Source organism: Nuphar pumila, chromosome 12 (assembly GCF_984573655.1).
Source record: "Nuphar pumila chromosome 12, dmNupPumi1.hap1.1, whole genome shotgun sequence".
Classification (NCBI taxonomy): domain Eukaryota; kingdom Viridiplantae; phylum Streptophyta; class Magnoliopsida; order Nymphaeales; family Nymphaeaceae; genus Nuphar; species Nuphar pumila.
Window position 1 is genome coordinate 23,263,404 of NC_143260.1, and position 16,681 is coordinate 23,280,084.

The 16,681-nt window shown below is 40.5% G+C and overlaps 1 protein-coding gene across 1 annotated transcript in view; it reads left to right on the forward strand.

Annotated features, from left to right (window-relative positions):
* Positions 1–16,681, forward strand: part of LOC149820310 (diacylglycerol O-acyltransferase 1-like) — a 118,149-nt gene that overhangs the window by 87,541 nt on the left and 13,927 nt on the right. Inside the window, exon 12 of the mRNA XM_089983096.1 lies at positions 3,344–3,406. Coding sequence (XP_089839222.1) covers positions 3,344–3,406 — 63 coding nt within the window. The remainder of the gene's footprint in view (positions 1–3,343; positions 3,407–16,681) is intronic.

Sequence of the window (16,681 nt, forward strand, 5' to 3'; positions counted from 1 at the left end):
CCTTATGAGACACCTGTATGAATCTCCCTTCTCAAAGCCTTCCACAGTTAAAATTGTTTTTGGTTTTATTTGAGTGTAAAAAGTAAGTAGCTTATTGTGAGGAATCACACCAGACTATGTGTGTGCAGAGGAAGAAGATGAGGCGATGTAAAAGGGGCGTCAATCTGTGTTGTGTTATCGACTCACCATCGTGCCCTAATATATTAAGAATACAATGTAATGCAATGTGGGTCGGGTCTGGAATGTAATATCAGACCCAAATACAACAGACAACCCATGAAAAATATGTATAAGTATGAATCGGGTCCCAAACTCGTATCCGAAATAACACCAGTGTCAATACCCTCCCTCAAGTTGTGCATGGTGCTGCACCATGGACAACTTGTTCTTTGAGAACCAAAATTTTATACTGGTAAGACCCTTAGTAAACAAATCAGTGACTTGATCTGCGGTTGGGACATAAGCTGGTTCAATATCTTTGTCTTCAATTTTCTGCCGAATGAAGTGTTGATCGATCTCAATATGCTTTGTGCGACTATGATAGACATGATTGAAAGCTATTTGTATAGCACTTTGGTAGTCAGAGAAGAGAGTAGTGGGCAAAACATTCTCGCCTAGTTCAGTGAGAAGATGTCTTAACCAAGTGGCCTCTGCAGTGGTTGTTGCCATAGACCGATATTCAGCCTCAGTGCTGGATCGCGCAACTGCACATTGTTTCTTGCTGCTCCAGGCTATGAGATTCCCATCAATAAAAACATAATACCCTGATACCGAGCACCTATCATCTGGGTCTCCAGCCCAATCTGCATATATATACACATCTAGTCGGTATCGTGCATCTTTAGCGTTAGTGTGATGATAAACTAGACCATCCCCAAGGGTCCCTTTCAAGTATCGAAGAATCCGCTTGACTGCATTCATATGCTCTGTGCGTGGGGCGTGCATAAACTGCGAGACTTGATTGACTGCATACACAATGTCGGGTCTAGTAAAGGTGAGATATTGGAGCATACCAACAAGACTCCGATATTGTGTGGGATCTCCATATGTTTCTCCATCTTGAGAGCCAAACTTATGATTAAGTACACTGGGAGTGGAAAGAGGTTTACAATCTTGCATTCTTGCCTTATCTAACAGATCCAAACTAAGTATACTTATGATGCGTTAATGAGAGACGTTCACCTTGCCTATCGACTTCAACACCCAAGAAATACCGCAAATTGCCCAAATCTTTCATCTTAAACTTCTGACTCAGTAAAACTTTTGTGTTTTCTATGTGATCAGTCGAGTTCCCAGTAATGATAATGTCATCCACGTATATAAGGAGGAGAGTGGTTACCTGAGGGTCTCAGAAGATAAAGAGAGAATGGTCCAAGTGAGATCGAATGAATCCATGCCTTTGAATTTCAAGGGAGAAACTATCAAACCATGAGCGGGAGGCTTGCTTTAGCCCATAAATGGACCTTTGGAGTTTGCAAACATGTGTGATGGGACTGTTTTCTGCATAACCGGGGGGTTGTTCCATATACACCTCTTCTTTCAGACACCCATGGAGAAAGGCATTTTTGACATCTAGTTGATTGAGGGGCCATCCATAATTGACTGACAAAGACAAGATTAATCGAATGGTTCCCATCTTGATCACGGGGCTAAAGGTTTCTTCATAGTCTTGTCTGTATGCTTGTGTAAAGCCCTTGGCTACGAGTCTCGCCTTGTGACATTCAATGGATCCATCAGGCTGGTACTTTATTTTATAAACTCATTTAGACCCTACAACATTCTTGTCTAAAGGTCTGGGAACAACCATCCAAGTCCTACACTCATGTAAAGCCGTTATCTCCTCATTCATAGTTGCCACTCATTTGACTGATTTAGATGCTTGTGAGAAGGAGACAAGTTCATCATGCTTTTCAATCTGAGAGATGAACAATTGCAATTCTGTGAAGTTATCATAACTGACCCACCGTTCGATGGGATGACGAATTCTTGCATATTGCCTGGGTAGCACATCAAGTCTCTAATTATGGTTCCTATTGCGCTGTGTATAGATAGCCCCTTGAAACTTTATGACATTTGGAGCGGGCCCCTGTCTATCGGGTGGCTCGTCCCGTTGTGCATGGACATGTGGCTCATTCTGTACAATGGGTTGCATAAGATTGGACAGGGTACCATGTGCTTCTATATGATTGAATAGTTCAGCTGCAAGCCATGGTTGGTATCCTTCAACCTCTGGATTTTGGCCATCTGCACTCATTAAGTCTCCAGTATTAGTTTCATCGAACACAACGTGTCGTGAGACCCTGATGCGATGAGTGATGAGATCATAGCAACAATAGCCTTTGTATTGGTCTGCATATCCCACAAATTTACATTTGCACGCTTTATCCTGAAATTTATTACGCTGAGAACTGTCAATATGAACATAACACACACAACCAAACACCCGTAATTCATTGTAGTCAGGATAGACTCCAAATAATATAAAATATGGAGATTGGTTTTCTAGGAGCTTCATTGGCAGACGATTGATGATATAAGCAACAGAATGAAAGGCGCCAGTCCATAAATTGAGAGGAATATGGCTATCGTGTAGCATGCTGAGTGCACTTTCTACAATATGAAATAACACCAGTGTCAATACTTATATTATCATTAACTGATTGGAGGTAGGAAGGTACTTTTGAGAAGTTCCTGTTGTTTCTTTTAAATCTTACATTTTATGAACACTTGGAAAAAGCTTAACTAAAGTCAAAATTTGCAGAACTGCTGGATATTTGTTCAAGGGATAACTTACTGATTCCTATAACATGTTTTTTTCTATCATTTTCTTATGTCTGTTTTTAAATCATCAACTTGTAATAGAAATTTTGCTATATGTATTTCGTTACTTCACAAAGTCTTGAACTGATGGATATTCCCATCTAGTATCTGATTCTTGGGGTAGATAACTGCCAAAGATAGTTCCAGTTATAGTCTAATGCCTTTCCCCCCCCCCCCCCCCCCTTCAATTCATAAAAATTAATCATCAGTTTTTCCTAATTTGTGCTACTATTTCACATTTTCTCTCATCTTCGTTTTGTTGCTGGTTTTTTATTTTAATTTTAATTATTGCATGGTACAACTTTTACTGATGTTGATCCCTTGGTAGAACCCAACAGTTGATATGATTCTTGAGAGTGTTGGCAATTAGTTATCTTATGCTGACACAAATTTGTCATGTGCTACTTTATGGATTTCTGAGTTTGCAATTTTTTTTTTCTTACGTGTTGTCCAACTGCAATAAATTCTACCAACATGATGACTTTTCAATAGACCCACTGACAAAAAAATATCTGATCTTCAGCCAGTTCACAAATGGATGGTTCGTCATATTTATTTTCCTTGTCTGCGGCATGGAATATCAAAGGTAAATGCCCCACATGTAACTTCCATTCAAAGTTGTCTCCTGGATCTGTTAAGCATGTTACCTTGCTTCCATGCTTTGTAGTTTTTAATGGCTTTACAACTGGTTGGAAGATATCTAGGGCAATGGTCGGTCTTTTTTCTTTAGTTCTTTAATACTTCAACAGATTTACTTTCTCATGCCTAACACAAACTGGTGCATATTTTAAGGAAAAAATCTAATTCAAATGCCCAAACAACTGAAAAATGTTTCTAAATTAAGCAGACATTCACACAAGATTGCATATACCTTGAGTATGTCTTATGTTCTTGTTAGTAAGGTGCATTTTGTTGAACTGGATTCTATACTAGGTACATTTCTGGAAGGGTAATTCACATATGCCTGCTTATGTTGTGCACAGTTAATGAATACCTGCCTATAGCATAAAAAATATCATAGAAATCACTGTACTTTGTTGAAATACATCAACTAGTTCGGCCAGTTTCTCTCCCATTTCAAAGAGGAAAACATCAACAATAATGTGAAATGACATGTTTACTCTTTTTTCATTAAATTACAAACCTACTATTCATATTTAAACAATGTTTTGATCCTTCATAAACACCATCCATATTCAAACCCTTCTTATTTCAATGTTAAAGTTCTACAATTCCACCCAAAGATGGGGGCATGGACTGCCAACCCAAAGTTGCCAGTCGCGGGAGCGGGAAGCGGAAGCGAGTCACTTTCAAAATTTTAGGAAGCGGGAAGCGTGGAACGATTTAGAAGCGAACTAGAAATCGTCTTGGAAGCGACCTAGGAAGCGAACTGGAAGCGACCTAGGAAGCGAAGGGGAAGCGAAAAAAGAGAAAAGATAAAAATAAAAATAACAATACAAAAAAATTAAAAAAAGGGGGAAGTGCGCTTCCCCTAAATTGGGAAGCGCTCCTCCCAATTTTCTTTTGTGCTTCCCAGCACGTTTTGGAAGCACAAAGCATGCTTCCTCATTCCCTATGGTGCTTCCGGTAACTCTATGCCAACCCCTTTTTGATGCCAAAAGGTTGGGTAGCATGTGAAATGGGCAGGATTCTATATTCCGTGGAGGTGTCCCCATTGAACAGAAGATGCTGGATGCTAGCATTCTAAAGTTCCATCTGACCATCCCAACTGATGGACAAAATTTTAAAATCAATGCATCTTGGGTATGATATCCCTACGATTTTCTTAGATGAACACCTCTTAAGTGTTAATTGCTTGGAGTCCTGATCTTTGTAAGAAACATGTAATGTTGTATGCAGTGTTGAGGGAAGCGAGGTTAATGCTCATATCCGTTCAGTCCCCATAGAGAAAAGGTGGTTTTTGAGAAGATTCCCTCAATCAAATATTGGTGATGAAAACTTTGGAACCCTACGAGGAAGACGGGATTCTTGTTAGGTATTTTGGATTTCACGATTTGGGTGTTAGTTTATTTATGGGTGGAATTTTGAGTGCTCACAGTTTGTACATGTTTGCTTGGTAGATTTGATGGTAGATTGCTTCCCTTGGTTGTGGATGTAAAAAGGAAAATGTGAATCTTGTGGTTTAGAATTCAAGAAGAAAGATGTTTTTGTGAGGCATGATTTGCATTTGGTAGAGGATGTGAGAAAAACCTAACTGGTTATTTGTTGGTTCAGAAGAACAAATAAAATAAAAGGGTAATTTATACTTATTAGTTATAAGTGGATAACCTATAACCATGGTTAAGTTGACGGAAATGGATGGAGGTGCCTATTTGATGTAATCTATGTCACATGGGTGCGGGTGCGGGTGCGGGTGCGGGTGCGGGTGCGGGTGCGACACGGGTGCGGCGCAATTTTAAAAATTTTGGACACGGGGACTCGGCTATATATATATTAAAAAAAATTTAAAAAAAAAAAATATATATATATATATATATATATAAGACTCGGTCAAAGTTGTGCCCATTAGGGGACAGGTGATGAGTTGTGAAGGCATTCTGTACACTTTCTTCATACAAGAATAATTCACTTTTGGGCACTTTCTTCATACACTGTAATAATTCACTTTCTTCGTACAGGAAAAAACCACAAAAACTTGAGTTGTGCCCATTCTGTACTTAAAACTTGAAAGTGTACAGGTTTTTTAGTTGTGATGGGTTTTTTTCCTTACAGCTGTAGCCCAGAAAATTTTAAAAAAAAAATTCAAAAAAAAAAAATTTCCCAAAAAATGGACCAAAATGACCCTGGGTGCGTTGACCACACCCAGGGTTGGGTTGACCGAGTCCGAGCCGCACCCGTGTCCGCACCCGTGTCGGTGCGTGTCGACGCGGGTGCGGCGACCTTGGAGCCGAGTCCGTGTGACATAGGATGTAATTGATAAACTACAGGTGTTTATATGTATTTGTTTATATTATGAGTGGGTATTTATAAAATATGCATAACATATGTGGGTATATGAAAATTTCAAATTTTGGAAATTCAAAAATCATATAGTAGATATCAAATGCATATTTATCGTAAAGAATCAAATGCGTGAACAAACTTTGCAGAACTAAGGTTACAAGATTTACACAAATCTTGACCCATGTTAATATGATACTAGACTAGAGAGAGATGGTGAAAACAACCAAGAAATGCAACGCCCAAGATATACAGGTGAACAAGTTGTCATACTTTGAGAAATCATATTGATATTCACTTTGTTGATATAACAAATTTACAATTGGTAGAAAATGACATTTAGATATGGATGAGAAATTACAACATTTTTCCATTCTTAGCAGACCCATCACATTTTCTTCCCAATCTGAATTTGAAGAGGTCTGAAAGGTCAGTGGTCCAAATTGCACTGATATGATGCCGCCTATAGAGTTACTCCCATATATGAGTCAATCTTAATTGTATCCCAAAGCCTATGTGCAGCTCTTGATAATTAGAACTACCCAAATTCAAGGTTTGTCCATGATATTTGTAATGGTTACAATAGCTTCTTTGACACAAATGGCCTATATAGTTTGTCAGTGAACCTTGTGAAATGAAAACAAGAAAAATGGCACTACAAACACAAAAAACCTCTAATGGGCAAAATACAATAAGCCACAAAGGGCTAACACATCACACTCACAATAGAAGCAAGAGAGCACAATAAAAACAAATAGGATTTTGTATTAAAATGCTTAAGAAAAGCATGAACTAAGAGAGGGACTGAAACCCTATTTAAATAGGCCACAAGGCAGCTCAAAGAGCTGGTGGGGATCTCCCAACGACTATAATTATAGCCGTTGGAGAGCCCCAACAGCTCTATTGGCTGTTTACAATAATCCCCTTTCACATTAGTGAAAGGGACAACAAACAGAAAAAAAATAAAAAATAAAAAGATTACAATGCTGCCTCTAATGGGTAGCTCCTATTACATAAGGAGAAAATGATGAAAATGCCCATGGTGGAAATTACTAATTTACAATCATAGGAACATAATATATATACATATAAATGTACACATATATATATATATACATAAACAATATATATATACACATGTAAATGTATATATATAAACAAATATATAACATATATATTTTAACACCTCCCTCAAATCGATGGTGAGATCACCGAGAGCTTGCCAACAAGGAAAGAGAAGCGAGGCGACAACAGAGCTTTGATGAAGAAGTCTGCAAGCTGATATTTTGATGTAGCATAAGAAGGCTCAATAGTGCCATTAAAAAAATTTTCTTAAATATAATGGTAGTTCATCTCAATATGCTTTGTGCGTTTGTGAAAAGTGTGGTTTTTAGCAATATAGATCGCACTTTTGTTGTCGCAACACATCTTCGAAGGAGTGAAGATGATGACTCCCATATCATTGATTTGACTCCTAAACCAAACAAGTTCAATATTAGTAGTCTCCATTGCCTTGTACTCAGCTTTAGTGGAAGACAATGACACCTTTTGTTGTTTCTTATATCTCCATAATATAAGCGAATCCCCAAAAAATACAGCCATGTAAACAATAGTAGGTGCATGTTTAAATTGACTTGCACTGTGAACTTGTGCTATGTCCGACTTGATTATAGATAAGTAGGTAGGAGACCCAATCAAATGATGATAGAGAGTGAGATCCTCTAAGGGAGTTTCATCATTAGCCCTCATGTTTGCATTGATCTACTTCTTTTGCGTTAATAAGATTAGATTTAACAATAACTATAATGAAATATGCAGAAAATAGAAAACAAATGCCTCTAAGGGCTTACAAGATCACATACACAAAGTGCACAAGAACAAGTCCATTATGGGACAATACAATTGCCAACAAAGGGAAATATTAAAGGTAAAAAATATATGTTTTATTGAGCATATGCTTTTGCTAAAAGCATTAAAGAATAGGGAGAGACACTACCCCTATTTATACATATTTACAAGAGAGGGAGGCCATTGGGAGCTCCCAAATAGAGTTGTTGGGAGCTCCCAACGGTCATATTTATGACCGTTGGGGAGTCCCAATGACTCTATGGTCAAAAGACCATAGAGTCCTCAATGGCCAAGATAAGAACAAAAAGGAAAAGAAAAAACTAATAAAGATAAAAATTATTGTTTCTAATAAACAACTATTTTTACTTGTAAAAAAACCAAAAATGGCCCTATAAGGCATTAACTATTATAAAACAAATATATATATATATATGAATATATATATATATATATATATATGTGAATATATATACATAAGTATATCTATACACATATATATTTTAACTGTAACGCCCCAAAAGTTTGACTCGAGAAAAGGAAAAGATTTGAATCAAAATACCTTTAAGGAAAAAATCATAGTTGCAGCAAGGATTTTCAAAGATACCAAAGGATTTAAAAAAAAAAAACACGAGTCAAATCTTCTGGGTATGTTAGCAAAAAGACTCATCACAAATACAAGTTCACTTTTTAAGCCAAAGCAGTGAGTAGAGAATAAAAAGTACATTCATAATAGAAAGAGTTTACTTTATACAAGACGAAAGGGTGTCCACCCCCAAAACAACAAAAAGTACAAAACAAAGTAGCCAGCGAGTCGACGAGAGAGGCAAAGCTTTGACTTCGTAGCTTCAGCACCACCGCCAATAAGAAGAGCTGCCTGTCACCTACACCCATAAGAAAATGGGGTCAGTCCTGAAAACTGGTAGGTGCGCAAAAGGAGTCAAATGAACTAATCTAAAGCATGCTTGAACAGAAGCAAGCAGAAACAGATACAATCTACGCAAGTGAATAGCAAAGCTAACAAGTATGTCATAAACGTAAGCAAACTAGTAGTACAGTGATATCAATACAACTGTAAGCAATCATAAACAGGCTTATCATGCATACCTTCCAACTATCGTAAGCACAGACAGATAGTAAGGTAAAAGCAACAGTACGAGAATAAATAAATGTGAGCATGCCATAAGTGTGATCTGATTATTATCTGGACATTGTGGGTACGCACAATGTATAAACGTAGAAACAGCCGAGAACCTTTTAGGGGTCCATTATGCCATATATCTTATTATACCCTGAAGGACTGACTGAGTCCGCTCCTAAGGGGACGACCTGTGGTCGAGAGAGCAAGTCCCCAAAGGCTAGAAGGGGCCCACGGATGCATCCAACTTCTGCAGAAGTGTCGGGCGACTACCACCTAGGATACTTATGGTGACGCCAACTCCCCTACCTTCGATGACTGGGGAAGCCGAGCCTTTGCTCGAAATGGCCATAAATGGCCTGTCCACCGAAGGGTTTTTACCATCCATCCTCTCTCTTGATGAACCAGCCCGAACAAGCACGATGAAGGGTTATTCGTCTTCATCACCTTGCTCTATATGCCCTGGTCTATTCAACCCACTAGAGCATCTTGCCTGTGAAGGCGCATGATTATCGCTTAGTGAGATATTCAAAACCAAACATAAGACCCATTCACTCTGAGCTACGCATCATAGCATCGCATGATACTGCTAAGAGATATAGCTAAGTTTATAGCCACAAGTCGCCAAGAATACACAAAGGGGCTCAAGTACTGACAGCAATTTCTAAAAGCACTTGCAAAGCAGAACAATAGCAAAATCGAAGTCTATATAGTATAGGCAAGAAATGAGTCAGCATAAGTAAGCAAAACAACAAGTAAAGTGCACAAATATAATAGCCAAGGCGCATAAAGCGCGGGGCAACAGAAAGTAAGGTACTGCAAAAGTAAACAGGACAAGGATCGCGAAACCGCGTCCTTGAAGTTAAAAAGACAAATACGAAAGCCTAGGCACATATAGCGCGGCGGCAGCAGAAAGTACAATACTGAAATGTAAATAGGACAAGGATCGCGAAACCGCGTCCTTGAGTTAAAAAGACAGAAAGGAAAGCCTTGGCACATATAGCGCGACGGCAGCAGAAAGTAAATGCTGGAAAATAAACAGGACAAGGATCGCGAAACCGCGTCTTTGAGTTTAAAAGACATACATATACGTATATAAGCAGATTCTTTTAATTATCTTTCAATTAGTTCAGTTTAGTTCATTCAAATCCTTTCACGCAACTTTCCCCTACCTTGGGGAGTCGCGGATCACTGCACGCCTGCGGGCGTAAGTTCGAAGGGTCTCGGGCCACGAGACACGCGAGCGCTCCGTCGTGCAACCTGTACACGCTAAAGAGGTCAGCAAGTCAGAAGCAAAACAAATCCCAAATGGCAAGCGATCAGCAAGGGCCGAGCCCTGCTGACAAACAAAGGAGACGACAGGGGGCCCTGCTCCCTGTCGCCAAACAGAACAATGATAGGGGGTTCCGCCCCCTGCCAGCAAAAACAAAGGCAAGGGGCCAGGCCCCTTGCCGCCAAACAGATAACGGTAGGGGGGGTCAGGCCCCCTACCGACAATCAGAGGTGACAGGGGGCTCCGCCCCCTGCCGCCAAACAGAAAATGGTAGGGGGGGCAGGCCCCCTACCTACAACCAGGGGTGACAAGGGGCTCCGCCCCCTGCCAGCAAACACAAAGGCAAGGGGCCAGGCCCCTTGCCGCCAAACAGAGAATGGTAGGGGGGCCAGGCCCCCTACCAACAACCAGAGGTGACAGGGGGCTCCGCCCCCTGCCAGCAAACACAAAGGCAAGGGGCCAGGCCCCTTGCCGCCAAACAGAGAATGGTAGGGGGGGCCAGGCCCCCTACCAACAACCAGGGGTGACAGGGGGCTCCGCCCCCTGCCAGCAAACACAAAGGCAAGGGGCCAGGCCCCTTGCCGCCAAACAGAGAATGGTAGGGGGGCCAGGCCCCCTACCGACAACCGGGAAAAAATGGCAGGGGGCCAGGACCCCTACCGATAACCGGAAAAATGGCAGGGGGACAGGCCCCCTACCAACGCAACAAACAACGGCAGGGGGCCAGGCCCCCTGCCGACAACACGCCGGCAACAAGGGGCTAAACCCCCTGCCGACCAAACAGACCCCAGCAGGGGGGCGAAGCCCCCTGCCAACAACCGGCCGGCGATAGGGGCTAAGCCCCCATCCGACAAAACGTCGGTGTCAGGGGGCCAAACCTCCCCCCTGACACACCGACGATGGCAGGGGGGGGGGGGGGGGAGACCCCCTGCCGACAGGGAGGCTCGGGCAGGGGGGCGAAGCTCCCCCTACCGACGAGCGGCCGGCGAGAGGGGCTAAGCCCCCAGCCGACACACGCACAACAGCAGGGGGGGGCGAACCCCCCCCCTACCGGCGCACTGTCGGCGACAGGGGACTAAACCCCTGCCGGCCGACGAGTCCGCAGCCCACGGAAAAGGAGAAGAGGGGAAGCGCGTACCTCTCAACAGTCCGGCGGCAAGTCGCCAGAGAAGAGGGAGAAAACGGCGGCGAAAGAGCACGAAGGGGGGGAGGAGACACCACCAAAGTGGCAGCCGGAGGGCGATCGGACCTTCGCCGGTCGGTGCGTCGCCGGAATCGAGCCGAGAACGAGAGGGGGAGAGAGAGAAAGAGAGAGAGTCGAGCGAGGGCAAATGCCCTCGCCCGAGGCACCCTACCCCCTTTTAAAAAGGGGGGCGCGTACCGGTTTCTCGAATATTCGAGAAGCCGGGTCCGGCATAGATCCGGGTCCGGCCCGGATCCGGGATCGCCCACTGACCAGGACACGTGTCTGACACGTGCCTGGCGCGTGTCCGACTCGTTTTTTTTTTTTTTTTTTTTTTTTTTTTTTTTTTTTTTTTCAGGTATTACATTAACAATCAGGATTTTTTCCAATAAGGGTAAAATATGGAGACTTGTTTTCTAGAATTCTCATGGGTAGATGATTAATCACATGTACTGCGGTATGAAAGGCTTCTGTCCAAAGATTAATAAAAATGATACTATCATGAAGCATACTCATGGCATTTTCAACGATATGTTGGTGTTTTCGTTCAGCCACTTCATTCTGTTGAGGAGTATGTGGATAGGACACACACCTACTTATCCCATTATTTCGAAGAAAATTAAGAAAGTCATTTGAAGAATATTCATCTCCACCATCACATTGGAAATGCACAACATTGGAAGAGAAACGATTCTTAACAAGGGCCCAAAAGTCTTGAAACAATCTAAAAACTTCGAACTTGTGTTTCATAAAGTATATCCAGGTGAAATGATAATAATTGTCAATGAATAAAACATAATATCGACTTCCAGATGAAGAACATACAGGAGTTGACCTCCATACATCAGAATACACAATTTCAAAAGCTTTTGAGGCTCTTTCATTAACAAGATTAAAAGGAAGAACATGACTTACATAACTGATAGCTTGAACATTTTTTGACATCTAAGTCAAAATGAAGACAGGACTCTGGAATCAAATTTTCTGACACAAGTTTATTAATGAAACCATGACTACAATGACCCAACCGACTGTGCCACAAATTTGGCTTATTACATTGAGAAAGAGTAAAGACATTTGTATGACACGACTTGCTCCAAAAAAGGTGACTTCAAGGTAGAAGAAGAATGAGAAGTTGGATCCTCCTTGAAGATGTACATGTTTTCTCGTTGCTCCCCCTCAGCGAACATCTCTTTCGTTTGAAGATCCTTATCATACACAAAAGAGGGAGTAAATTCGACAGAAAAATTTGTATCATCAACAAGTTTAAATACAGAAACAATATTCTTTTTAATATTGAGAGCGAAAGAAACATTGGATAGGTTAAGAGAAGTACTAGACAAAGGAATTTGTACACTTTCAACATGAGAAATGTGATGATGTGATCCATCTTCAGTGACTATATTACCTTTTTTGAAATAAGAAGATAAATTTGAGAGCTTACCAGCATTACCAGTGACATAGGAGGCTACTTCTGAATCCACATACCATTCTCCTTGATCATTTTGCTTAAAACTCAGCTGTGATAAAGCTGTTGTTGCATATCTCTAGAAGATTTTTGTCCATCAGATTTTCTTTTGTTTTCTGATTTATTACTCTTTCATTTGTTTTGAGGATTAAACCAACAATTAGCTTTCACATGTCCTTATTACACTGGGAACATGTAGTCACTCTTTTCTGATTTCCTGCATTGAAGCATGTTAGAAGTAGGGAGAATACCACAACCTCCTTGACCAAAGCGACTTCGACCTCTACCACTTTGAAGACTGCTACTTCCACATTCAAAACCATGAGATATATCTAATGCCAGAACATTATGTGTATCTGCAAGATCACTACCTTTCGTCAGATGTTTTATGCTCATTTCATACTGAAGAAGTTTAGCTTAAAGATCCTCAAAGTTGGGTAACACAGGTTGAACCGATAAAAAAGTGGAAAGCACATGATATTCTGGACTCAGTCCATTGAGAATTTACTGCACTTTTTCCTTGTCAGAAACAACACATCCAACAATAGCAAGTTGATCTGTAACTTATTTCACTTTGTTTAAAAATTTCATGACTGACATTAAGCCCTTTTTAAGAGTATGAAACTCCCTTTTTAGAAATAAAACCCTTGCCTTTGAAATCTAAGAATAGGTTTGCACAAGTCTGTTCCATAATTGTTGAGCAGTACAATCATTCAGAATAGATATCAATACTTCCTGAGATAGAGTGGAAGTAATATATGCAACTAATTCTTGATCGCGCTTCATCCATACAGTGAATTCAGGATTTAAAATAAGGTTAACCGAAGCATCTCCTTTATCATTCTTTGATTCCTGTGGTGGAACCGAAATTGATCCATCTAGATGCCCAAACAGTTCTTGACTTCTTATAAAAGAAATAATTTGTCTTTTCTAGGTTAGAAAATTAGAATGATTAAGTTTTTCGAAAATAAGCTGACTCAAAAAGTTCGAAGAGAGACCAGCATAGGAAGAGGAATCCATTAAAAGTAGATGAAAAGATAAGAAGAGGATAAAAAGAGGAATAGAATAAAAATTCAGCCAATAGCAGTAATGCAGCAGCAAGATAGATTAGGCAAAATGCAGGAAATATGACATAATATAAAACGTGCCCCCCTTTTTTTTTTAAGGCACTATTCCGAACTCAGTCCGATTCCTGCACCAGACCTGATGATCACAATAAGATGCTGCTAATATGAATATGTCAGCTGGAAATATGGAAAATAATGGAAAGAGATCAAAACCGATTTACGATAATCAATCACGATTTCTAAAAATTAAATATGGACAAAAATGAACCCAAAAATTTTAGATTGGGATATATAACAGCCAAAAATATTCAGATTAAGATAAAGAAGCGAAGCAGTCACTATTTGACATCAAAAATGTTTCACCTCTCCTTTTTTTTTTTTGAGATTGATGTCAAGAATAAAGCTCACGAAAATGAGTGAATAGAACCAAAGAAGAACCGGCTGTCAGAAAAGAAATAATAGATAGTAGAAGAAAAAGAGGAGAATGAAAGAAAGATTAGAGGAGAAAAGAAGAGAAGGCAAGATTCGGACTGGAAGAAACCAGGATTTGATCTAAATGGGCATACCTAGGGGTGGCAATTTCTGACACGACCCGCCAACCCGCCTCTTAGGCGGGTTGGGGTTGGGCTTAAGCCAACCCGTTTAATAAACGGGTCGACCCGCGTAACCCGTTTATTAAACAGGTCAGGTTCGGGTTGGGGGTATGCCAACCCGCCAACCCGGCTGACCCGTTTAATAAACGGGTTAGGCGGGTGGGTCAACCCGCCAACCCGACCCACCAACCTGCCAACCCGACCCGTCAACCCGCCAACCCGTCGACCCGACCCATCAACCCGACCCGCGAACCTGAGAACCCGTTTACCCGACCCAACCCATTTATTAAATGGGTTGGCGGGTCGTGTCGGGTTACCCGTTTATTAAACGGGTCGGGTTCGGGTTGAGGTATGCTGACCCGCCAACCCGACACGATTGCCACCCCTAGGCATACCTTTTGGAAGAAAACCGGAATCTCGTTCTGATACCATGTAAGAATTTACCACAGTTTGCATTCAACTGTCAAGGAATAAGAGGAAGAAGGAGAGAGAGAGGAGATGCTAAAAAACGGTAGCCAAGCATAAGATGACATGCCCTAATTCTCTTATTATGAACAAATAAAACAATGGGTTTAAAATACATTCAAATAACGGAAATGCCATTACATAAAGCGAACAGTCTAAGAAAGATAGACGCATGGATCTGGATCGGATCCAGATCCATGCGAGGAATCACATTTTATCACTTTCTTCCACCACTATAGTTATTTCTCTCAAAATGAGGCATTTCTTTTTGAAAGAAAAAATTAGACCTACGAGGTAAGGTGATATGTGTATACATGATTACTATAATACTTTATCCCTATTGTGGGATGAACTTGCTCTTCTTGAACCCTAATGGAATGGGAAGGAGGAGCCATTGAAATGAGACCGCCAAATTGAGAGAGAAAACTCTTTAGTTTTTACATGGCCTTCGTTCAGAGTTTGAACGAGAGGATCCTTACTCTATAGAACTTCCTCTCCAACTCTTAATGAAGCACTTGCCGAATTATGCCAAGAGGAAACTCGTTTATCCTTGCACAAAGAAGTTGATGAAGTACATGCAGTGTCTAGACCGGGGAACAACATGAAAGCATAAAGTTTTTTTGTGTATATACCTTTCATGAATGTTCATGCTCTGTTGGTCCTTCTAAACTTTTCAAGATTAGCACATATGCTTAAGAAAAACATTAACTAAGAGAGGGGCTGAAACCCTATTTAAATAGGCTACATTGAAAACCCTATTTAAATAGGCCACAAGGCAGCTCAAAGAGCTGATGGGGATCTCCCAACGACTATAGCCGTTGGGGAGCCTCAACAGATCTATTGGCTGTTTACAATAATGCCCTTTCAAATTAGTGAAAGGGACAACAAACAAAAGAATAAAAAAGATGACAATGCTGCCCCTAATGGGTAGCGCCTATTACATGAGTAGAAAATGATGAAAATGCGCCTAGTAGGAATTACTAATTTATAATCATAAGAACACTATATATACACATAAACAATATATATATATATATATATATATATATATATATATATATATATATATATATATATATATATATATATATACATACACGGTGCTTCGAAAGCACCTACTCCCACCTACTAGAGGTCATAGTTGTAGGTTGCATCTTCTCAATCGGACCTTATAGATGAACTTAACATAGTTTATTTGATAGGAATCATGTTTTGGATCATGTTTTTTGGACATAAAATAGGTTTTTTAATTATAAAATTTTGGTACATTGTGAGCCATAGATTTTTTAAGATCTTAAAAATCCTATATCTATGTCATGATCACATGATCGAAAACTTGTTTTCCACTGAATAATGATTGTAGATCATATCTATAGGGTCTGATCAACAAGATTGAAAATTTTGAGAATTTAAAGCTTCTATTTGGTGGGAATAGGTGCTTTTGGAGCACCGTGTCATTATATATATATATATATACAAGGATTCGGCGTCGACGCGACGCGGGTGCGTTGACCGCACCTAGGGTCATTTTGGTCTATTTTTTTATTTATTATTTTAAAAAAAAATTGCCCTATGAAATGGGTTGTGGAATTTGAAAAAAAAAATCTTGGGGGGGGGGGGGCAGTGGGGGGGCACTGCCCCCCTATAACCCGTGCCGGGGGGACCCCAAGACCCCCCCTTCTATATATATATATATTAACACCTTGATAGTAGTCTAGAATGGCTGCTTGAACTAAGAGGTTTGTTTTCCTATTCACATGCTGTAAGAAGAGTTCTTGGATCATCTCCAAACGAAGCTTTAAATAGCTCCAACCAAAATGCCGAAAAAGATCATTCACAAGAACCACAGGGGTTCATACAAAATATCC